Source organism: Leopardus geoffroyi, chromosome A3, assembly GCF_018350155.1.
Source record: "Leopardus geoffroyi isolate Oge1 chromosome A3, O.geoffroyi_Oge1_pat1.0, whole genome shotgun sequence".
Taxonomy (NCBI): Eukaryota; Metazoa; Chordata; class Mammalia; order Carnivora; family Felidae; genus Leopardus; species Leopardus geoffroyi.
Window position 1 is genome coordinate 95,997,747 of NC_059336.1, and position 25,712 is coordinate 96,023,458.

The 25,712-nt window shown below is 38.5% G+C and overlaps 1 protein-coding gene across 5 annotated transcripts in view; it reads left to right on the forward strand.

The window, feature by feature from the left end:
• Positions 1-25,712, forward strand: part of CTNNA2 (catenin alpha 2) — a 1,108,364-nt gene that overhangs the window by 993,679 nt on the left and 88,973 nt on the right. For all 5 annotated transcript variants that reach the window (XM_045446647.1, XM_045446648.1, XM_045446649.1 and 2 more), the window contains exons 12-13: positions 5,259-5,459; positions 24,366-24,517. In XM_045446647.1, the coding sequence (XP_045302603.1) occupies positions 5,259-5,459; positions 24,366-24,517 (353 nt within the window). The remainder of the gene's footprint in view (positions 1-5,258; positions 5,460-24,365; positions 24,518-25,712) is intronic.

Below are 25,712 nucleotides of genomic sequence, written 5' to 3' on the forward strand. Positions count from 1 at the left end.
GATGTTGACTCTACCCAGAGGTAGACCTGGCCTTGACCAAGGCCTGCCTGTCCTTGGCCAACTGAGGCCTGAGAGGGAAGGGGTCACAGCATTGCTGGTGGGATCCAGGCAGAAGGGGCATCTGACTGCAACACTGTAGAAGGAATTTCTGGGGGAGCTCATCATATTTGGAAATACTGTCTAGGTGCAGTCTTTGCTTTTCATGAAGAAACAGACAATGAATTCCCACTGGGGGCTTGTGTTTGAAGCTTATGTCTGAGAGCAGCAGAGTCCAATCTGTAGATCTGACGGATAATCAAAAACCCAACTTTGAAACCATGGAGAGCAAGAGAAGAAAAATGGGAAACATGAGTGAATACCTCTTCAGTGTCTAGAATTTGCCTGACACTATGCTGTTTGCTTTATTTCTCCCCCAAAATCTGTAAGAAAGATATTAGTATCCCAGGGCCTGCACTGAGTGGGGAGGTAACTGGGCAGAGACGGTATGAAAATCCTGATTATCCTCTTCAGAAGCTACATAATTCTCAGTAAGTTAGGATAGTGGGAAATTACCTTTGGTGCTTCCAGCTTTCGCTGGGTTCTCTTCTCCCCACCTCTGGTACCCTCATTCCACTCTCTCATCTTTTTCAAAAGCCTGTCTTGTTTTTCATTCCCAAGATGCTCTGTTTCTGGTGACTTTTCAAAGCAGCTGTTCATTTAAATACCCCCATATCTGGCGGCTAGCTGATAAAGACCTTAATACGTTGCCATTTCTGAGATTGGCTTCGTTGATGGCTGAGTCTTAATAATGTAAAAGATATCTCAGAAGTGCATTTCTCATGCAATGCATAGCAATGGTTTAGGTAGACATGTTGGGGATTTGGATGGTGTGGAATAAGAGGGTGGCCGCCTCTGTCTCATGTCTTGTCAGTGTTTGCCAGGATGACTATAGTGCCACCTCCCCTACCCCAGACAGGGCAGCGGCTCTCCCTAACCGGCCTCAGATCTCATAGCAATCCTGATAGCTGGAAATGTTATTCTGCATTCCCCTTTTCCTGCAAATGAGTAGAAAATATGCATTGGACTACCTTTTGCAAAGAGGAATCATTTCAGAACTTAAAAATTTCCCAACTTCTCCTTTTCTTTAAATGCATGTACAAAAATTTCTGAGAGTAGGGAAAAGCAAGGTGAGGAGGTCTTATCTCAGACCGTTTCAATAGTGCAAAGCTTTTCTTAATTTTCTTCCACCAGCCCTGCCTCTTTGCCACCTTTCTCCCTGCCATTCCTTTGTGCATCTCATTATTACCAGCAACAAGAAAAGGCTTTGGCTTCCGCTGATAACACTGTGCAGTCCAACCCCAGCGGTACAAGTGCTGTGGCATGCCATGACAGGAAAATGAACAGGCGTTGTCAGGGAGCCAGCCTTGGCAGGGCCTGCTGGAGCATGCCTTTGGAGTTGACAATTGGAGGTGGCAGCTACCTTTCTACAGACGGACTTGACAAATAATGACCCAGCCTTCTCTGTCCTGCCGGTGGGCTATGGATACAGCCCAATTGTTGGGGAAACTACTTCTCATCTCCTCTCTGAGCTGAAGCCAAAATATTTGCATCAGTAAATTGCAAGTCTGGCCCAGGAGATATTTTGGAATGGCATTAATGACATTTTATGTATCAGTTTCTTCTTAAGGGAATATCTATTCTGGCAGGGAACTCTATTTTAAAAACAACCAAAAAATCTTTGTTTGCAAAATACTACAGTTTTGTTTTGTTCATGCTACCTGAACCTGTGTGCCTGAGTGCTTAATTTGTCCATATGAAATGCAACAAGTTTCAGGAGCAATGATGCTAGCTATTAACATTACAGAAGCAAAACCAATTTTCAGATGTGGCCCAGGCTCATAAAAAAGTGAAATGGCTATGTTAGAACACTTAAGTTTTTCCCCACTGGGTAAAAACTACAATTTTTAATAGTGTTTTAAAATGAGTGTGTTGGCATTAACCGTGTGACAGTTTAATTCTTGGGTTTGGCTCACATAGTAGCAGCCATCTAAGATCTGAAGAAGAGATTAACTCAATCCCATAATGTCCAAGAGTTGTGTTTTGTTGTCTGCCTTTTCTTATTTTTCTTTTGACTCCAGAGTCTTGAGTTTGTGAGAATTTTTAGAAGGAAACAAGGAACTTAGGTTTTGAATTTAGAATCTATATCTTTAAGCTTTATAATAATCAAATAGTTTGGTCATCAGTGATTTTTATAACAAAACTCATCTTTTCTGAAACAGTAAGGCTGCAAAAATTCAAATTCATCACAAAATATATTGCAGTCAAGTGTTTTATGATATGTTTAAAAGCCATGCTTCATATCCGGATATGACATCCAAAGTACCTGAGCGGTTTTTCCCAGCAATGGAGCCCTCTCTGGAATACCTATGCTTTTTATTATTACTTTCTCTACTGTGTTCTTTTCTAGTTGGGACAGCATACCTGTCTTTACTTCTTGAACTCTTTCTCTTGAAAATACCTTAGAATAAAAGCACATAAAATGGTCTCCTATTAACAAACATGTTTATTCAGTGTTTTTTCTTTGATTACCTGCTGTGTATAAGGCACTGTCAGGAATGCAAAAATGAATCAAGTGTGGATTTCGCCTTCAAATAATTCACTGGAATTCTTGATAGACCAGTGTGCTTCCAAACTGTTGGGCTCAGACCTGAGAGGGTTGGGAAGAGATGAGGAGGGAAGTTATTATAAGGGGTCTGGGAATACATATATACATTACATATGATCTTTTGACCAGATGACATGTCTCTAGGAACAGGTACTATTCTTTTTGAAATACATTGTTGGTACTGAGCTTAATAGAATACAAATCTATTTTAAGGCATTCCAAATCTTAGCCTTTACGTGTATACCATCCACTACGAGAACTATTATTAAGAGATGGTGATTCGTTTTTCCCTTACAGGGGTACCCTGATTGGAAAATGCTGGGAAATCCTGAGCAAATTATCTTAGCATTTCAAAAAAAAACTTGATTAAGAAAAATTAGTCAATAAATTATAAAACTAATACAATTAATACTTTATTCACACAGCATGATTTATTAAACTGACCATTGAACAAATTAGTTGATGATTTGCCTAATTAAAAGCAATGCTTTCGGTGTTTTGGGTTTTCAGCTTCTGCTAGCCTCCTTCAAATATGTATCATTTATATCTATTAAAGCATATTCTTTTTCTTGTGTCTTAATTAAATGAGTTATACATTTCTAGTTTGGGAAATAGTTGTTTTCTTTTCCCCTTTAAAACCTATCATTTCATTTTAAGATATTAGGTCATGAGTGGACTTCTTAGAATTAAAAAAAATTATCAACTCCAGAGAAATTATTAGGATATACTATAAGTAGCACATTCCATTTCTGTTCTGAATGCAGTTAGAACAGAGATGGGATCTCAAAATTCCACGCATGGAAAAGTAGTAGCTTTTGTTGTACTTCTGTGTTATTCAAAGACAATAGTGGATGGATGCATGCTTTTGATATGCAGACCCTCCCAGTTGCATACTTTTGGAGACCTGGACATATTTGAATTGTCTGGAGAGATCCAGCAGGGCGGCAAGAAGAGCAGTGAAAGAGGCCTTTTCAAATCAAATTTTTGTATTTGTAATTCTGTACCAAGTTGCATTTGAGTAAACCTTTCTCCCAGGTGTCCTTTTAAGTGAGTTTGCGTGACACAATCCAGGATTTCAGAAAGGGGTGGTTTTCAAAAGTTCCTTAACCAAACTAAAAATTTTGTAAAGTCTAAATTGTCACAGCTGTTTCTATTTTACTCAGGAAAATATCAGCATTCAGAAAGTATTACTTTTTGTGAGTTTAAAAATCTGAATATTAAAATTGTCTCATTTTTTCCTATTCTAATTTCTATTTGAAATTAGGGAACAAGAGAATGTAGAAATCAGAAATCCGTAATGGTTCAAATGAGGTAATCCTATTGTAGGAGGTCAAAGCAGAGGTTCCATGATACAGAGTAAGTTATACTTTACAAGTTTCTGCCGAGGGTCCTGACAGAACGCTTAGTCCTTCTGCCTGACTGGCTTCAGGAAAGTAGGAGAGATCGATCCATGGTGGAGACTGGTGTTGGTGCAATACCTTACCCTCTTTCCCTCTTTAGGTAGGAACTTTTAATTTCACAGGTAGCCCTAGAAACTTCTCGAGGAAGTAATAATTTATTTTAATCCTTTATTAACTGTTGAATTTGACAGTTATAATTTTTTGGAGTTACCAGATTACTTTAGACTATTTCTCACTTGTTCTCTTTATTTAAAGTGAGTGTGTGTATATGTGAGTGTATTTTCAGCTTAAGTTCTTTTCTTTCCACAGAGCACTAAACGTTTCAACATTTCCTTAGAATTGTGTTTCCAAAGAATGTTTAAGAGATATAATTACAGATCTCACTTAGGACATGTGAAATACAAAATTCCATACTTGTAAAACCATGAGGGACCAGATTGCATGTTTTCTCTATGCTACTAAAGAGTGAAACTCCCCAGCCTGCCTGCCTGGATTCTACTTTGGGCAATGAGGGAGAGTGGTGACTGACCTTAACTCTAAACTGACGAAACCAGCCACAAGACCTGATGTTATTTTAGTTGTGGAGAACATTGTGATCCTCTTTACCTGGTCAGTTTTCCTACTGTATACACCTTGCGCATGACGTGACCTTAAGGACGGATGAGGTGACAATTGTTTGTTTTAGAGTTTCCCTTAAATGCCTGCTAAATAAGAACTGATCAAATAAGCAGGCACCCAGAGCTTGATTCTGGTCATGTTTGGAAATGTTTCTGCGTGATCAGGTTGACTTCATGTTCACTGCCACAACCACTAGTAAAATGCAATAAATCTGAAACATTGAAAAAGATGCTCAAAGTGTGGTGTTCAAAGTATGGTCCCCAAACCCACAGCATTACCATCACCTGGGAACTTGGTAGAAATGCAATTTCTTGGGCCCCATCCCAGACCTATGGAATCAGAAACTTAGTAGGATGGCACCTTCACACTCTGTATGATGCTGTGAGCCCTTTAGCTAGTGCTCAAGGTTGAGAATTGCTATTGTAATTATACACTATGTTCTTTAAATGTTATTTCAGTGTTATAAAGGTATGTTTTGAGATTTGCATGATGGCTCATGATAGTTGATGAATCTCTCTTAGATTGCTTACTAAGTGTGTGAGTGGCATAAAATCATATCAATGCGCACGTGTGTATGTGTGTGTGTTTTTCCACAGAGAATCACATCTTGGAGGATGTGAACAAGTGTGTGATAGCCCTCCAAGAAGGGGACGTGGACACTCTGGACCGGACCGCAGGGGCCATTAGGGGCCGGGCAGCTCGAGTTATACACATCATCAATGCTGAGATGGAGAACTATGAAGCTGGTGTTTATACTGAGAAGGTTCTGGAAGCTACAAAATTGCTCTCTGAGACAGGTAAACACGGATATTAGATTCAACCAAAATGTCAATGCCATGATTAATTTTTGTATTTGAATAAATCTTTTGCATTGTCTGTTATAGGTTTCTGTGCCTCAATGTTACACATGGTAATAGGAATACTCTTGGTTTCTTGAATTTGAATAACTATAGCAGAAGAACAATTTTATTGCTTTGTATGTGTGTGCGTGCATGTGTGTATTATATATTACTTTATAGTTTTTATCTGTAGTCTCATTTGATTCTCACAAGGACCTTATGAAGTAGGCAGAGAGATTTTTATTATGTCCAATTACAAATGTGAAAGTGGTGGTTGAAATGAGTTAAGAGATTGGAAAAGGTCACAAATCTAGAAAACCAGTGGAGGTGTGATGGGAACTTGGAATCTTGAACTTGAAACCATTTCTGTGTCTATTTCTTGAGAAGATTGGCTCTTGAGGAAGGACTGTGAACAACTAGGAAAAAGTTTTAAGGCTCTAGGTAGTGTCTGGATATGAAGTTATCAAAGAAAGGGGATGGTGGCAGCTAAAAATGGGTCAGACCTTGAATACGTGCCTTGCCCCTCTAGGAAAGCCTTCTATGCCTTCTTCTAGGGCACATGCTGTCCCTGTGGGATCACTACTATGGTAAGACATGGTTACTCATGCGAGCCCGTCATAGCTCCCTGGTGCATTGGGATGGAGAAAAAAAAAAAAACAAAAACAAGAACTTACTTTCACTGAGTTAGCATAATAACCCATAACTGTACCAAAGCCTGGCCTATTTTTAGTAGTTTTTGTTCTTGGGTAGTGTTCCTGGGCTTCAGAACCTTTCTCAAGTACCTAAAGCTGTGTGCATTTATCTGTATATGGGGGTGGGGGGTGGGGGTGGAAGTGTGGTTAGAAAATTTAGAGTAGAGACAACAAAGGAATAGAAAAAGGGAATTTAAGTTTATATTGGATGGGGTTTTGAATAGATAAAGAATTGAGTCATGTATGCACAGAAGGACCTTTCCTCGGACTTCAATAGGGGCCTTTCCTGTTGTATAGCTAGACTGCAGAACCTATTAGGATTAAAAGAAATAATAAATGTATTTCTGAAAGGTCAGATAAAGCAGTGTATCAAGTTCTACATGATACAGCATGTTAGTCGAAATAGGTTTCTTTCTATAGGGAAAAGGTTATTTACAAAGACTTCTGTAGATATTTGTTAGTCTGAAATAGCAAGGAAAAACAACAGATAAACAGAGACATTGCTTGTTCTCTTTGAAATATAAGCAGGAAGGGAATAGTGTAACATCACATAATAAAGAGAACATCCAGGGATTGTTGCTCTTGAGAATCATGGCAGACATAGAATTAGAAATAATAACAATAATGATAATAAGATATATCTGCATTTTAATTAGCTGAAATTGAGCACTGTTTTCTTTCAAATAGGTTTGCCCTTTGCATTCAATAGAGTAGCACAAAGCAAGTCACTCAGTTCTTTCTTCACTTGGAAGAATTAAAAACAGGCATTTTACCCTCCAGTATAAGGACTCTTTTCTTCACCCTTTAGGGAACCCTCTCACATTTTTGTGGCTCTCAGTTTCTGGCCCATTCGCTCTATTCTGTTACAAAGTCTGAACATCACATGGTCTGTCAAACACATAGCAGCACTCCCTTGGGTCTGAGACTGGGAAGAGCAGCAGAGAAGGATTGAAGATGTGAAGACAGGACTCTGAACACAGGACTGCTCCTGACTCATTGGAATGCTCATTGTAAAAGGTGAAAGACACAGAGCATATTGCCACCTTACATGTGACTTTGTGCACACCAAGAACTCAGGCATTGTTCAAGAGATATTCTGGGGTTGTTTTCTCAATGTCTTTTGTGCTGCTTTAATGAACAGAGGACATGATGCCCATTTGGGTCAAAATCTGCTTAAAGGCAAGGGCAGCATGCTTAGTTGATGGAAATATTTTTACATAATTTTTGCTCAAATTCTTGAAACTTAAATGACTTTCTGGTTGATTTTTTTTTCCAAACAACAAAATCGATGAAATATGAAACAGAGCAATTCATTCAGGATTGTTGTTGCTCATTAAGATTTTGCTCTTACTTGTTAACTGTCAGAGATTTTAAAACTTATTCCAACCCTTCCTTGCAGTGACTGAATACTGTAGGGACTTAACTAAATATACCTTTCTGACTCTGAAGTCCACATCCAGATCTTAATTGAACAGAGAAGATGCACAAGACATTTAGGTTCTTTATATTTTTCAAGAACTATTGATGATAACTAGGAAAGTCATCAGGTTGAAGAGATTGAAATAGCTTCTACACACCTGCAGTTGAAAATATTGGAATATGTGTCAAGGAAAAGTAGATGTTGGTGGGCTAAGAACTAGAATGCACAATGTATACACATCATTTTGTGGCTTTCTTCAGTTTTGTTTCTTAAGCGGAACTGATACTGTTTCTTTAGGAGTAACTAGGGAGGTTGTCAAAGAAATGCAGGCAAAAGCTTGAGCTGTTAACTCACTGATGCTAATGAGAATTGTTAGGACTATACCAGACACTTGGAGTTCAGGGAAGACTGTAGGAGCAGTTTGGCGATTATGATTGTGCAGTTTTGTTGAATTAGTCCTTTTGTCAGTGTCAGGCTGTGCTTGGGAGACCTATGTCCTCAAAATAAAAACTGCTATGCATATTATTAATGCCCAGATTTCTACTTTTAAGCTAGTGCTTGGTTTATGATTTTTTTTAAATTAAAGCCACGTTGAATTGTTCACTGTTTTCTTTTGAGCTTATCAAACTTTGCCCTGAGAGTCCATTTTATTTGGGGAGAGATCACAGGGGCAGTGGGCAAAGAGGCGAAGGAGCCAAAAGGAAGAATGAGGAAAAAGAAAAGCAGTCCAGAATCTGTATGACAAAATGCCATGTTTCCTTCTGCCTACCACAACCTACCAGGTTCTATCCACGCTTATGTCTGAGTTGTTCTATTCAAGACCTTAAGGCAGTGGTTCTCAATCTCTGTACTGCTGACAGTTTAGGTAATTATTTCTTGAGGGAGGGTAGCTGTCTTGTGCATTATAGGATACCTAGCACCCCTGGCCTTTACCCACCAGATGCTTAGAGGACCTCTTTTCTTCCCCATTCCAAACTGTGACAACTAAAAGATTTCCAGACAGCACCAGAGGTTCTTGGAGGGTAGACAAAATAGCCTCCATTGAGGATAGATGCTCTAAGGGGAAGAAATATCCCAAAATAGGGACAAGTTTAAACAAGGCAAAATGGAGCCTATGTACTGTTGCCATAGGCTAAGAGAAATGAAGGGGATGTGGTAAGAGAAGACTTAGATATAAATTACAAAGAAGAATCTAAAAAAAGGGCTGAACGCTCAAATCTTGAGTTGACCAGACTTAGCTGATAAAGGGATTTGCAAACATAGGCCAGCCCCCATTGAGACATGTAAATCTTGCCAGGAAGCACCTCTGCAGAAAGACTCCCATTTTACTACCTGACTGCCTTCTCTGCGTGGCTAAAAATTGAAAGGGATCCAAAGACTCACATAACAGTCTGTGGTTGATTTTCCATGAATTACTTTCTCAGTAAAGATAGTGTTTTGTTGAAGAATGCTTTTTGTGTTGTTATGAATGCTGAGTTAAATTTGAGAAAATAAATTTGTGGATTATTCATATGCTAAAATCCTAGAGCAACATTATATAAAAAATTATCTATTTTTTATAAAAACTATCTAGGGTGATGAAAACACAACCCTAATCTACATCAGACCCGTTAAATACTTACACAGCATATTTGATGGGCTCTTCAATAAAACCTGAAATGGAACAAATTGCCAACAACTTGGTAGTAAGTGTATGCACCGTTGGCCAGACCCATCTTAAGAGATCTCATTTACCAAGTCAGATTGCTGCAGGAGGTTGAGGGGAGGCAAAAGTACATCCAGTGATAGCATATTTAGATATATAGAGAGTAGTTCATCTTCACTGAATGGATTATATTGAAATGTCATTTTTATAAATTTGTGGCAATGTGAATGTGATGGGGTTGAAGGATCTTTGATATTCTGCCAGCAGTCCCCTCTTTAGAGGGCACAAATAAAAAAAGTGGGGGGGGGAGGAAAAGAGGAAATAGGAAAAAAAGTATTTTAAATGAGGACTCCATGTTAGTGGGCACTGCATATATGAAGATTAAAATTCCAATATTTTAGGAACATGTGGTCCAAACAAATGGTATAGTTTTCTTTCATTCTGTTTTTAAAATTTTTATTTACTTATTTTGAGAGAGAGAAAGAGAGAGAGAGAGAGAGAGAGAGAGAGCACGAGCATGCACATGCATGAATAGGGGAGGGGCAAAGAGAGAGAATCCCCCAAGCAGTGTTGGTGCTGTCAAGATCTCATGAACTGGGAGATCTTGACCCCAGCCAAAACCAAGAGTCAGATGCTCAACTGACTGAGCCACCCAGGTGCCCCTCTTTCTTTCTTTCTTTCTTTCTTTCTTTCTTTCTTTCTTTCTTTCTTTCTTTCTTTTCTTTTCTTTTCTTTTCTTTTCTTTTCTTTTCTTTTCTTTTCTTTTCTTTTTTTTACTAAGACTATTTCTTTTAGAATAGTTTAATGTTCACAGCAAAATTGAGGGGAAAGTACAGAGATTTCCCATACACCCCTTGACCCCATAGCAGGCATCAGCTCCCCTATGATCAGGATGCCCTATCAGAGAAGAACATTTGTTACAACTGAAGAACCTGCATTGATGCCTCACAAGGGTCCAATGTCCATAGATTACAGTACTGTTCACTCATGTATTTTCTGTGGGTTGAGACTAATGTATAATGGCAGGTATCCATTATTATGGTGTCATTATTATGGTATTATGGTATAATTCATTATGTATGGTATCATACAGTATATTTTCATTGCCCTAGAAGTCCTCTGTACTCTGCCTATTTATCCCTCTCCCCCTCCCACCTCTGGTACCACTGATCTTTTTAAGGCTTTCCATAGTTTTGCCATTTCCAGAATGTCATATGGTTGGAATCTAATAGTATATTGCCTTTTAAGAGGTCTTCCTTCACTGGGAAGAGATGGTATAATTTTTACTTTCATGCTTTTGTAATGTAAAGTTTTCATAAGAACAACAAGGAATTTTTTACACCATTTCTATATATTTTGCCAAAAAATATTAGAGGATCAGCAAACAGGAAGTACCAAAATTGGAAACTGTAACAAAAGGTAAAGCTTTGTCAGTACAATGTAGTAGAACAGATCCAGATTAGGAATCAGAAGAACTCAATTCTTTGACTTTTACTAACTAAATATAACCTTAAACTATTTAATGCCTCTGGGCCATAGCTTCTCCCATATTGCCTGATGTTTTGTCATCCAAGGATGGTTAATACTGTTGATTTCAGAATAAATGTGTCATTGTTTACTGACTTTCTGGTGACTGCACCCAATATGGACAGTTGTTGCCCATTCAAACCATTCTGTTTCAACCTATTCAAACAGGTTCTGTTTGAACCCTGTGCTTTACCCAGACGGGTATAATCATTTCCAGGCAAAACATGTTCATTCTGCTTCCACTTTCCTTCCTGTGATATTCTCCATTTCTTCCTCCGCCTCTGCTTCTGTGTATTGAACTTATACTTGAAGACATGGCTCATTCTCAGTTGAAGAGAATAGGGAACTGTATCAGTCTTTTGATGTTTTGTGTGTCATCTTCAATATCTGCTTCAATGACCCCCAGCTAGATCATCACTTCCTAGAGGCAGGTGTTTCTGTAAGTACCTAGGACCTAGAGCAGTGTTATCACATAATTAGCATTTAATTTACATGCATTGATTAAGTGAATATAAAAAATTAGGACATTATGTTTCATTAATTCTGACTAGAGAATATGTCCATTAGCAGCCTCTGGCTTACTGCTCAGGATTTTAAGATAAATAGAGACTTCTTTTCCTCTCACTTTGTATATAGTAAAGGAGAGCAATCTGCTTGGCCACGTAGTGTATGCTTACTCTATTTGGACTGATTCTGTTGCTAGTAGGATTAGGTTTTATCATTGGACAGGTCTGGGTGACTTGCCTATCCCAGTAGCTGGATGTGGGGGGGGGGGGTGTAGACAGAGGTAAAATCAATATCAGAAGGAGGTGGAAAGGCCAGCTTATGGGAAGACAAAATATTAGATATTACGGAGAGGAAAGGCCATTACAGTCTAAGTTACTTCTCCATGACTGACTTTGAAATTAGATTATAAAAGTAATGAATTTCAACAGAAGCTGTAATGACCGAGATTGTTCACCCTAGACATCCTAATATCTTTTAAATGCATTTTAATATAACCCTGGCTATTGGTATAAAGTATCTTATTTTTCTCTGAAAGGTCAAAATGATTAGGATATGGAGGAAATCTCTTACTTATTTGGTGGTTGTGGTATTCATGATGGTGGGAAGTCAGAAGTATTGGAGGACTGAGAAGAAAATCTCATCTACTTAATAGTCCTTCAATAGGCAATGTATAGTTTGTCTCAATGCCTTTTCTATATGACTGAAATCTACATACTCTATATATCTTAGGGACCTGGCTAATGTGTTTTAACATCTATATTTACTTTTTCCTGAAAGCAAATGCAAAGTTTCTGGCCCAGAGGACACACACCAGTTTCCCATGCCTCATTCTCCCTCTTAAGGCAATGCGATGAGGGCAGATGAATTCTGCACACTCAGAGGAGGTGCCACAGGAGAGGAACCACAAAATTATGCATCTGGGAGTTTATATAAGAATTTGTGTTCAGCAGCCTTCTTCCCCTCCTGAGAAGAGGAGAAAAATCTTTGCTCTTTAATGTTAATAAACTCCCTTCAGGAAAGGTTCCCTACTCGTTATAAACCTTTGGGGATATAAATGAATGTTTCCTGGTTTTATCCCCCTTTGAAATGTAAACACAAATTTCTGGGGAGGTAAACATGTAAATCTCTCTCCAGGTTCTTTCTCTATTTTAAATGGACTGCTATTGAGTCATGCTTTGAACCAAGTTACCAGTCATTTTAGCTCAGAAAACTCTGGCCACGCAGAAACATGCAAATATCTACCCTACATGACTTGTACATAATTAATGCATTCTGCTAGAATTCAGATATGTTCAGCTCTTAGCATGAGTGGCTAAAGAGTCCTAGGAGAGGATACAACTTGAGAAAGTAAGAGATACAATTTTAGGATTATAATGACCTAATGTGAAAGTGGAAATGGGCTAGGGTGGATATAGAAAAGCTAATGATCACACATTCATGTGCCATACGTTTGGAGCAACGTAGTGGAACAAATAGCTCTTGTCTCGTGCCTGTCTGTCAAAGTAAAACCAAAAGGAAGGATATTCATTTAATTCTGTATGAATCGCATTATGGGTTCAGAATAGTGGGGACCACAAATGGCATAATATTTCTTTGTCAAGGGCATTGATGTCCTCCAGGATAGTAGCAGTGGGGTAGCAGAAGGGCCTGCATATTTTGTCTGTGCTGGTGTCCATAGGAATTAGTGGCCAGGATGTATTAACTGTGCACAAATGAGGCAGTAGCAAGTTCACCCAGATCCTCTGCCACATCAGTAATAGTTGTTTGAATCCTAGAGAAGAGGAATGTGCTGACAGTCAATTGTTTGGGAGCACATGTGCTATATCATTGGAGTATTCCAGAAATAGTTTGATTTGGAAAAATGGGAAGCTTTGCTTGTGGCTGGAAGACCTGAAATAACAGAAGGATCTAAAAACCAGAGAACAGACTTCTGTTTATTCTTTTTTTTTTTCCTTTTTCTTTTTAGAGACTAAGAGAGCAAGGAGGGGTGGAGAGAGAGAGAGAGAGAGAGAGAGAGAGAGAGAGAGAATCCCAAGTAGGCTCTATGCCCAGTGCAGAGTCAGACGTAGGGCTAGGGCTCAATCCCAGAACCCTGGGATCATGATGTGAGCTGAAATCAAAAGTCAGATGCTCAATCAACTAAGCCATCCAGACATGCCAGCGTTCTGTTTATTCTTGCTAAAGTGATTCCAGAATGATTTCCCCACCTGGTTTGCCTTTCTGTATTTTACCAGTTCTTTAGTACTAGCTGGATTCTTCCTTATCAGTGAATTCCTCTTTCTAACTACACCAGCCAATCCCACTTCTCTGTGCTCTCATTACTCATATTATCTGTGTCACTTATTAGGTACCTGCCACTTACCACCCTATGTTACAAAACTCTGTTTGCTCATTTGTTTGTCTGAATGTATCTATCTGCCCTGTGTATGGGTATCTAGATAAATGCATGTGTGTACTGCTTACTAATTAAATTTTAACCCCTTGAGATCTGAGACCACCTCTTCATTTCCTCCAGGCTGATGAGAGTTCAAGCTCCAAAAGTTTTGTTAACATAAATGAGGAATATAATGGACACAATATTCGATCTTATTTGGGGGATTGTACCCTTTTTAAAAATTACATGCTTAACAATCAAGGTCAGGATCTTAGCAGTTATTTTATAACTTCTTTTTTTTTTTTTTTTTTTTTAATTTATTTTTGGTACAGAGAGAGACAGAGCATGAACGGGGGAGGGGCAGGGAGAGAGGGAGACACAGAATCGGAAACAGGCTCCAGGCTCTGAGCCATCAGCCCAGAGCCCGACGCGGGGCTCGAACTCGCGGACTGCGAGATCGTGACCTGGCTGAAGTCGGACGCTTAACCGACTGCGCCACCCAGGCGCCCCTATTTTATAACTTCTTAATCCTTTAAATCTCACTAATGACCAATTTAATTGTACTTACCAAGTTTGGTTTCTGCAATCACTATAAGCTCGATAAAGCATCATGTTCAATTCTTTATTGATTCCTTAAATTTCAGAATTAAATCTGCCATCCTTTCCTTTAAATTGATAAACCATTTGTGATTATTTTTGAAATGCTTATTTTAAAATACAAGAACTTTCCAAGCAAGTATTTTCTTTCCTTGGGGAAAGGAACTTGTGTCTAGACGAGTGCAGATGGATGTTCCCCGATTCTCCTAGGGTAGTTATCTTGAATGAAATTTACATAGGCTTTTTTTTTTTCCTCCTTCTTCTAGGCAGTCCTTTTTCATCTTTCATCAAACAATTCAGCTCATGGGTTATGTATGGCCTTCTGGAATCTGAATTTGATTTTGATGTTAGAAATGTACATTATAATTTTCCAAACATGAATTTATGAAAACGGCAGCCTTTAGGAACTCCCACAGAGGGAACAGATGACTGACTCTGACGAAAGAAAGTCCAAGAATACACACAGGATGGAAGAATTAGGACTAGCTGGGGTGGTGCTGATGGTTGTCCAGAGAATAGAAGCAGCCGACAAATAGTCACCGGGAACTAAGGAGCAGGTTAAGCTAGGCTTCTTTTGTCTTTGCTCCTAGCTTCCAATGTTCAACGTTGGCTATTGGCTAACTTGATTATGAGTCATCAAGATAAAGCGTGGGAAAAGCTAGAATATCACTGGTCTAGACAGGATGAGATTTAAATTTAGAGAGTATTTAAATATGACTTCTACTACTCTTTCTACCACATTTAAAAAGCATTGGAGGATGCTTTACTCAAAATCCAGATTCAATTAATCAACTCATATAAAATAACGTTATAAGTTTGAGATAGAAGGGAAATACTTTCATGAGAATATTAGATTAAATAGGAGGTTTCTGGGGGAAAAATGAGGTAAGGAAGGTGGTTTTGCTTTTTTTCCAGTTATAAGCATTTTGATTAAGTCTCATAACTTTTAAAGGTTCCCTTTCCTCATAGATCTGATGAGGTCATAATGGGTGCAATGTTTGACACTGGCTTTTTTGGCAATCAAGATAAAATGGAAAATTCTGGGAGTTTATCAAATCTCATCCTAAGGGCAGATTTCATAGATTTCAAATTCACTATAAAAAATGCAAAACCATCAGAAAGATGATATGGTCATGCCAAGGACAGAGAAGGGCATAAAAGCAGGGAAACTAAGTTTTCAAGATAAGCTGTACAAACTTCGCAATTGGAGATGTTAGTGCTACTTTGAGTGTTATTTTCAATTTATTTCACCCTCACAAAGCCCACTTCTAGGTGACGAGTCACGTAGTTGTACCTCTATCCAAAGGAGACTGGATGATTTTGTCTGCCTATAAACAAAGAAAAAAGGTGTGTGGACGAGTAGATAGAGAGGCTTATGGTGTAAAGATAGTAACTATGGGAGCCATTTACTGTGAATCTTATGTGCCAGACATGATGGTAAGCATCCTGCATATATTCCACTTTTTTTTTTTTTTTTTTTTTTTTTTTTTTTTTTTTTTGCCTGGAAGGCAGGATTCTATTTGTTTTATTTATCACTTTATTCCCAGTGGCTAAGTACTGTCTATGTTTGTATATAAAATTGTATACAACATTTACTGAATATATTATTTTTAAACCTTGTATAAAAACCTGAAGGGCAGCTATCATCCCTGTTTTACACTTGAGTAAATGGAGGTTCAAACTGGTTAACTTGTAAAAAAGCAATTATCAAGATTCATTTATGCTTCTTCTTAGACCCAGTAAATACACCAGAAACTAGACCAAGCATAGTTGCTACAATTGGACAGAAATTTTACTATGTCCTGCTGACTGTTTTTACTGAAATTTCTACTTACAGCATACTCTATTAGCTAGCTATTGCTATGTATCAAATCACCCCAAGGCTTAATAGATTAACATTATAAACATTTTCTATCTCATAGTTTCTGTGGGTCAGGAGTCTGGGTACAGTTCAGCTATGTGACGTTGCCTCGAGATCTCTCACAAGAATGCAGTCAAGGTGTTGGCCAGGATGGCAGTCATCTTAAGGATCAATTGGTGAAAGAGCTGTCTCCAAACTCACTCAAGTGGTTGTTGGAGGGCTTCAGATCCTCATTTGTTGTTGGACTTAAGGCTTAAATTCCTTACTTGTTTGTTGAACAAAGGCCTCTCTCTGTTATTTGCTATAGATGCTTTTCCACAGATCAACTGTCTTCCATCAGAGTGAGCAAGTGAGAGAGCAAGAAAAAGCAAGCAAAATGGGAAGCCGGCATCTTCTTGTAACCTAATCTTAGAAATGACATCCAATCCTTCTTGCTAATATTTTATCACTTGGGAGAAAGTCACTAGTCTCAGCCCACGTTCAAGTTGAGAGGATCACACAAGGGTATGAATACCAAGAGAAGAGGGATCATTGGGGCCCATCTCAGAGACTCATAACAGATCCCACCATGTGGACTTAATAGGGAAGTACTTAATTCAGGCACATTGTACCTATTTGCTTATACAATGGCTTCCTGAGCACACAAGAACCACTGAATCAAGACAGTGCTATGCAATATGTAGCCAGGAGTGAGCAGGAGAATAGTGGAGCTAAACAGTGGGGAAAGGAAGGCCAAGATTATCTCAAGGTAATTGGAGAAGGGATTTGGAGTGGAGGACAGATCTGAAAAATTGTGCACAGAAACAAGATGAAACTAGCATATAATTCAAAGATAACAATGTACATGTCAAAGAAAAGAAGAGAAGTAATGATCTCACTAGGGAAAATTTCATTTGACTTAGGTTCTGAGATTCAAACATGAATCTTAGAATCTCTGAGAAGTTATGTTGCTGGTAGTGGTGAAAGTCATAACCAGGATCAGTGTGAGTATGCCAAGTCAGGGTCAGAAGTGAAGGGTCTGGATAATGCAGGAGATCCTAGCCAAGTGCTTCAACAAGATTCTAGCCACTCTTTTGTATTGAAGGGAAGCCTCTATGTCTGATTAGATATTTCTTGTCCAATAGGTAGAAATCCAGGCAGCTCAAAAAAAAAAAAAAAGGACTCAGAGTTCAGAATTTTGAAAGATCCCTGTTTGGATGGGGAGACCTTAGAAAGTCTTTTAATAACTTAATTAATGATCATGAAATTCTTGACTAAAACTACCAAGCCAATGTAAAATTATGGATATATTCTTGATTTGTCCTTCATTATTTTTGAATGGTGCCAAAGCTACAAATGTGTCACAGCTTCAGTTGGCCCTGGACCCTCCTTCTACACTGACTATGACTTGGAGCTCTGGCTCCGATGGTCTCCTCACTAAGTGATCGTACTTCACAAATGTGTTCAACTGTCAAGATATACCCAGAGCCTTTTAAGTTCCAGTCAGTCTGTACCTTGGGCAAATTTGGGCCCTCACTGTTTTAGATCTACTCTCCTGTATATTCTCTTCTCCTCTGACCTAACATGTAATTGGAGGCCACTTAAATAAAATCCCTTAGGGGGATTTTATTCTTTCCCTTGTGGGAAAAATGCATTACTTACAGAAATGACATGAAACTGTACTTTCCTGCTGTAGGGGGATCCTGAAATTGCCCCCATGGGGTCTCCTCAAATTAATACCTTCTGGCTCCATTACTGTGATAACACCCAATTCTTACTCTAACTCCAACTATTAATATGGATGCATACTAACTATTTGTGATTGGCAAGAGAATGGTGGACTATAATGTATTCCTCTGCTGGGGTTGGCCACAATTCCATCTTACTTTTGATACTTCATTCTCTTTCTAAATTTTCTCAAATATTCTCATTCTCATTTCTTATATTAACACTTATTAAGCTGGTTCTTTCTAAAGAGCAGAGAGTCCTTGGTCCTTGTCCATTTTCTTTCTCATTCCTTGGTAATAAAATTTGTGCAAGGAACACACTCATGAGAGTGTGTCGGCTGACGACACCAACACAATTGGGTGACCCATATACCTGAAGATACACCAGTTTGGCCCTGGTGAACTAGTCAAGGATACAATAATGAATCTTGCTCAGTGGCGATGCTCCTACTCAAGTAGTCCTGAAAGGATTGAGCTCAGGTTTCTAAAAGATCCCTAGAGATCAACCCTAGAACACCCACTAATAACTTGTTTAATGACTCATGAAACTGTTTAATGAAATTATTGAACTAATTTGAAGTGATGTGCAGAAAGAAATTTAGTATGTGAGATGTGATACTGCTCATTTTATCCCTGAAATACTCAAAGACAAGTGAGTTCTTTCCTACATCCCATTCTTTCATTTCTCATCCATGTCCCAGCTGGATTGAGTAGCTAGGCCTGAAGCACGATAAGGGCTTATGATACAAAGAAGAAGGAAGAGCTGGTCTCATTCCTAAAAATGCCTCCTAATGTAAAACAGTTGACATACAGAAATGTCAAACAATTTTAATACATTATACTGAGCACTATAATGGTGCATACCTAATCAGGATGCTATAAAGGTATAGAGAACTGACAACTTTGTAAATAAAGGACAGTTTCACAATGGCACTTAAGTCTAAATGAGATACCAAAGATTGAGGAGGAATTCACCTGGGCCAAAGACAAAGAGGTACATTTCAGTATGAGAATAAATTCATCATGAACATCTTGGTGTGACACGGTATGTCTCCATGTCATCTTTGAAGACATTAAATAACTCAGTGTAAAAATGGAACATTTAAATATATGTAGGAATAGGTGGAGAGACAGAGATAAGAAGTATAGGCAGGTGTCTCAAGTTTGTGTTTGTATCGTACTGACTGAGCCACCCAGGCACCCCTATGTGTTTGTATCTTATAAAGATTTTAGAGCCTGTCCATATTAAAGGAAATCATTGGAGCATTTGTAGTTAGAGATGGACCTTTTAGATGGTTCCTCAGGGGCAATTGGTTGGCTGTTCATTTCCACTACCTCTAGTTAACCTTGGATTTTGCTCTGATGGTTGTCAGCAGTCCTATTTGCATCTTTAGGACAACTTCTTGTTCATTTTAGTGATTCACCCCGTGCTCTGAAACATCACCCCTGACGTCTCTCTGGAGGATTCAGTCCAGATCTTCTGCACCTCTGGTTTAGGATCTCAATAGACAGTAGAATGAGGCGACCTTGGTTTTTATATGCATGCTGAACTCTGATTTCATTACTCTTGGAATGTCATCATTCTGTGGCCTAGTGTGCACTCTGAATACAAAAGTATAGCAAGAATTTACAAGTTTATTTCCAACTTTGATCACCCTTTCAGAATATAAGCTACAAGAGCAATTCACTACTTCTGATAAATAACAGTAAAGTGGTGTATACATTTTTGGATGTAATTCAGAAAGTAGAAACTTCTATTTATATAACCCTATGCCAGAAATTCTGTTAATATATAATGTGCTAATCACAAAGGCAATACTGTGTTTTGTCCTAATTACTGGGAAGCAGAAGCAGCATCATATTTGAAGTAGTTTGAGACTTTTTTCTAGTTCAGTATTACTTTGGGGATATTTAATTTTTCAGATACTACCAGAGGCGTTAGAAAAATTCATAGTTTAAAGTCTTAGGTTCTGTCAAGAATCATTGTTCTATAAACTTGTGTTTTTCTGTCTTATCACTTTAAAAAACAAAACAGGGGGTACCTGTGTGGCTCAGTCAGTTAAGCATCTGACTTCAGCTCAGGTCATGATGTCATGGTTTGTGAGTTCAAGCCCCACATTGGGCTCTGTGCTGACAGCTCACAGCCTGGACCCTGCTTCAGATTCTGTGCCTCCCTCTCTCTCTGCCCCTCCCCTGCTCTCCCTTGCGCTCTCTCTGTCTCTCTCTCTCAAATAAACATTCAAAAAATTAGAAAAAGATAAAAAACAAAACTGGATAAAAACTAAACAGGAAAGAGCAACAGCATGGAGAGAAAATGTGTATTGGTTAAAGAGCAGTTGACTAAGCCCTAAATAAATAAGTATTGAATCTACTTAAGAGTTGAGCATGGAGAAAGTTTCTTAAGGTTCAGATCCGGAAAAACACTGATTTGAGGTAAGAGAGATGGATGCCTTATCAGTTACAGTAAATCAAATCAAATTGAATTAGTTCAAGTTCTGGGTTTTACCAGGTTGAATATAATAAGATTGTTGGAATATTAAGGATAAATTGAGATCTGAGCCCCCACTGGTGAAGGGAAGATTCTGCACCTCCTCCTCCACCATTTTTCCTCCTTAGAAGGTTGATGTTCCGTACTGTTCTGTTCCAATGTTTTTATAAAAGGGCTTTGGTTTTCTTCCTCTTCTGACAATGCCATGTCCACAACACTGTTGTTCATACCAACATGCCACTTCCTAAATCTTCCTAGAGAGATTCTGTACTCCAGCTGGAGCAAACAGAATGTCTTTCTCCAAACCTGGGGTTTCAGAGAAGTCCTGGGCAGGTTGTGGGCCCCAGAGCATCCCTTATGGAAGTAGTCCCTTTAGATGTTAGCTTTCCCTTTTCTCCCTTGGGCACAGAATCAGACCTAGAAGCTGGTAGAGAAAGTTAGCAGGTCACCTCCTGCATTGTGCTCCTCCCCAGCTCTTTCTCAGGGTGACCTTGTACAAGCAGAACAAAGCCACATGACAAGCTGATCTCCCCTTTTATACTCCATCAAAGGTCTTCATGCAAATAGAAATGTGTGCCCAAGAGCCGGGGTCCAGTGGGTGAGTACTACCTAACTCAATTCTCCAGCAGGCAGTTATTAAGGTTGAATATTAGGCGTGTGATCACAGTCACAATTTCTGAGGGACTTCCTCACACAATACTGTTGATCAATGGGGCGCCTGGGTGGCTCAGTTGGTTAAGCATCTGACTTCAGCTCAGCTCATGATGTCACCACTCAGAGCTCGAGCCCCACATTGGGCTCTGTGAGCCTGGAACCTGTTTAAGATTCTCTCTCTCTTTCTCTCTCTCTCTCTCTCTCTCTCTCTCTCCCTCCCCCTCCCCCACTCTCACTCTCAAAAATGAATAAACATTAAAAATATTGTTGATCATATTGTTTTCTATTACATTCTGATAGATGAGCTAGAACTTTAATTTTTTCAGAGCCTTATTCTGTAAAAAAGCACAGCCTTAAGGATAATATGTTGATCTTTTTAAAATATATGAATCATGAAAAGATTCAAAGATAAAAAAAAGGGACAGAGACTAATGTAACTGAGACCTTGCTCCTACCCTGAGGTATAACAAATATTAACATTTTGCAATATCTGATTCATATTATTATTTCCTTAAGAATTAAGATACACTTGAAGCCTCTTTACGACTCCTACCTAATCCCATGGCCCTCTGTCCCCCTCAAGGACAACCACTATACTTAAGGTGGTATATATTCTCTCAGAACATGTGTCATAAAAATATGTATGTTTAAATTATGCACGGTACCCTCATGTGTATTTTTAAATTTCTCACAAATGACATCTCTTTTCAGTTTGCTCTTCCCAGTCTTATTCTCTTGACTATACTGGCTGTCTCCAGACTTATATCCCTAAGTCTATTTTATTCCATCCTGATGAACTGCCCATGAACCTAAAGTTAACAGCTCACTATGTCTCCCCAGCCTCCAACTTAGTGGCCTTGACAGCCCTGGGATACCGCTGATTAGAAGGGATCTCTTAAAGCTGTTACTTTTATTCCTAGGTTTAATATAACTCTTTTTAACTCTTGGAGTACTCAACCTGTTAAGAAGAAGCTATAACTGTAGAGAAAAGGTGTTCCTGTGACTCCGATGTACTCAACATTCCTAATAAGTACCTCTTTAGAAGTCAGCATTTGGCCGTGCCCTAGAAAATGTCTCAGCTCAACAGTCGGGACTGGAAAGCTTCATTTTATTAGATTTTGTCAAAGTGTTTGTCAGAATGATGTGTGCCCATTTTGACTCCCATCTACAGTAGAAGGATTCCCTTTTTTTCCACATGCTTGGTGAGAAGGGTGTTAATAAGCTTTAGTTTCTTTGCGCATTCCAACAGGTATGCAATGCTATCTCACTGCCTATGCTGTAAGTTTTACAGTTATTAATGACGTAAAACATCATGTGTTTATCAATAATATGGGATTGAGTATTTTTGTGAATTACCTGTTCTAATCCTTTGTCTATTTTTCTATTTTTTTGCCTTATTCATTTGTAGTAGTATTTTTTCTTTTATATTAAAGAGGAAGTGCCAATGGAGGGTAAGGCAGAGGGAGTGAGAATCTTATGCAGGCTCCATGCTCAGTGAGGAGACTAACACGAAACTCGATCCCACAACCATGAGATCACGACCTGAGCTGAAATCAGGAGTCAGACACTCAGCCAGCTGAGACACAGGTGCCCATGTAGGAGTATTTTACGTACATGTAGGCATAGTAATTGTCATATAAACAATAAGGACAAAACTTCAGGCAGCTAACTGCTACTGATGGTACCATTCAAATCTGTAAAATTGTGAATGGTCATGATGGCAGCTTAGACATCAAATAGAATGAAATTGATATTGAGAATTTTCAGTTGAGGAAAGGAAGGGGATTTGTAATTTCATTTAAGAAAGATACTCATGTGAAAATGCCAAATACATATAGCAATATTCTCACGCTTAGGGAGGTGAATTGCAATGATTGAGATTATTTAGTCATGTAAAACAGTTTGTTCCCGACACAAATGGATAGCTGAAATGGCCTTAGTTTAATGTGGTAGTTTTTAGAAATAAATTTTTATTTGATTTTTGCAGCATTACAACTCAATGTCCACCAATTCCTTTTATGCAAAAGCAGTGCAAAGGCACAAATGAAAAATGGAAATGGTATAGAGAACCAATCATAGTAATTCACTCACAGAAGGAAATTTACCCCATGCATACTTTGGTTTTGAGCATGTCTATTGAAAAAATGGTTACTCTGTTTTCCTGTAATCCTCGTTTTTTTTAAATATACTTTTTAACATTTGGCTTTTCCTAGTAGAAATACGTTTTTCGAGGAATGTTTTATCTTGAATATGTTGACCCTAGAAAGTAATTTAGCAGAGTTTCTCACACTAGGGATTAAAATGGATGTTAAAGTATCCACAGAGGGTGAAAATAAGTATAAAGACGAATCAGGCATGAATGTTCAGAAATGGAAAATAGATGAATGATGTTTCTATTTTATTGTCCTTGTAAATAAAATGAATTGTGCTTTTGGCTTTAATTTGCCATGTGAATTGATTGTTACAAAATAAAAGCTGAAAAAATTGGATTATAATTTTTGAGAATCAGTGAATCAGCAGCATTTTTGTTTTAAGTAGCCAGTGGAAGTGTTCCAGACATTCCACTAAATTTACTTTCTGCAAACCTCCAGTGTGTATGTAGGTGTCTTTGTGTAAAGAAAGAGGTGCTAACATTTTAGAAATTCATATATGCTTTTCTTTCACATCAGCATGGTCCTGGGAATATGGAACAAAATAAGATTCATCTTTGAGCCCACTGGGCTCTAACCCTAGGCTTTGTGCAGAAGTATCCTGGGATCCCTTCTCCCCTCTCGTATGGTCTTTCCATAAGCCTCCACCCACTACCGTCCCCCACCTCTAATATCAAGTCCTGTATCAACAAAAGTGGGAAAGATTGGATCACTTCATTCACACATTACTATGAAGTCATGAGTCTGTTACTCATCACCTATGACTTTAGCGTATACTTATCGAGGCTTTCTGAGGGCCAAATACCATCCAGTAAATGTGTATGTGTTATCTCATTGAAACTTAAGATAGGACCTCCTATTTTATAGACAAAGAAACAGGTTTAGAAGGAGTTAAGAAAACTTGGCCAAGGTTTCAGAGCTAGTAACCATCAGAAGTCAAATTCGACTCAGGTTAGGAGAACATGAAATGTATATGTATGCACACTACACCACCCTACCCTGAGCAAGTTTCAAAAACTTGCTGTTGTATACCATCACCATTCATGGAGTAATGATTTACTTTCTCTGCTGAAGGTAAGTGATACAAAGACCACTAAACTGGATCCATCCCACTGACCAGGTAGGCAGACAGCTCCATTGAACCGTTGGAATAACTGGAGTGTGCCGCCTTGCACAAGGGCTGGAAAAGGAAGCATGAAAGAAAGATCGCATAATCCACTGTTTCTCACTTTGTTTGACACAGTGATGCCACGCTTTGCTGAGCAAGTAGAGGTTGCCATTGAAGCCCTGAGTGCCAACGTCCCTCAGCCATTTGAAGAGAATGAGTTCATTGATGCCTCTCGCCTGGTATACGATGGTGTTCGAGACATCAGGAAGGCTGTGCTGATGATCAGGGTATGTAAGGCCTCTATCGCTTGGAGCTGATCAGAGCTTCTTGTAGGGATCCCAAAGAATTTACTTTTGGTTATTCTATTGCTTAATTTAACTTGTTAAGCTGTTTGGCTCCTCATTTAGTCACACAAGGGGGCCTACTCAGACGAAAGGGACAAGTGATCCAACAAGCCTAGATTCACACTGAATAACCTGAAAAGTGATGTCTTTCCTGTTTCTGGCATGCATTTTGGTTTAAATTTGATACTAACTTTCAGGTACCCTTGCTGTTATCTGTGTGGTCCTCTGACTAATGTTATTTTCCCATTAGGATCAGAAAGCCATGTGATGGAAAGAAATGAAGATTATCCAGTTTAATAGTATCAATAATAATAATAATATGAAACAGTTACATTATCCTTGTAACTAATAATTAAGACCTGATAAATAAGGCTGCATAATCTTGCAGCAAACCACCCCCCACCCGTGGCTCACCCTACTATCTTCCCGTTATCAGTTTGTCAGGTATGAGCCTTCCAAACCATTGTCCAAGTAATTATTTAGAGGTATATGCTAGAAAAATACAAAATATAGTAGATTTAAAAACTCAGCATAACTATTATTTCCAACTGGCTTTGTTCACCCACAATGTGCCTTCATTTCTCTATATTAAGACCTACAGCCTACCTTGTTCCATTTCATCGCTCCATAATATTTCATTGTAAGATATTTTTTTCTCCTCATCTTACCAACAATTTGGCATAGTTTGCAAACAATTTTCTTACCCATAGAACTCATTCTTAAACTGAAACATTCAAAAGCAAAATTGATGACACAAATACATTTGTGACTATTATGACTGAAGCAGAGATGGGGCTTCTGCAGTGCCAATCATAAGCACATGTTGTCCGATAGCAATATAATGTCAGCCACAATTGTAAGTTTAAATTTTCTAGTGGACACACTGAAAAAAAAAAGAAGCAAGTAAAATTAGTTTTAATAATATATTTAACTTAACCAAGTGTATCCAAAACGTAATAATTTTTGACACATGGTATGAGCTACATTTAAAGTTGTCACTAGCTCATTGTAGCTCATGTCTACCATATTGGATGCAACAGCCCTGGATTGTATTTTCACCTTCGTCCTCTAATGTTGTTTCGAAAGCTGCTCAATAAAACCATGAGATATCTACTGAGTGCATTTTGAAAAAAACTCT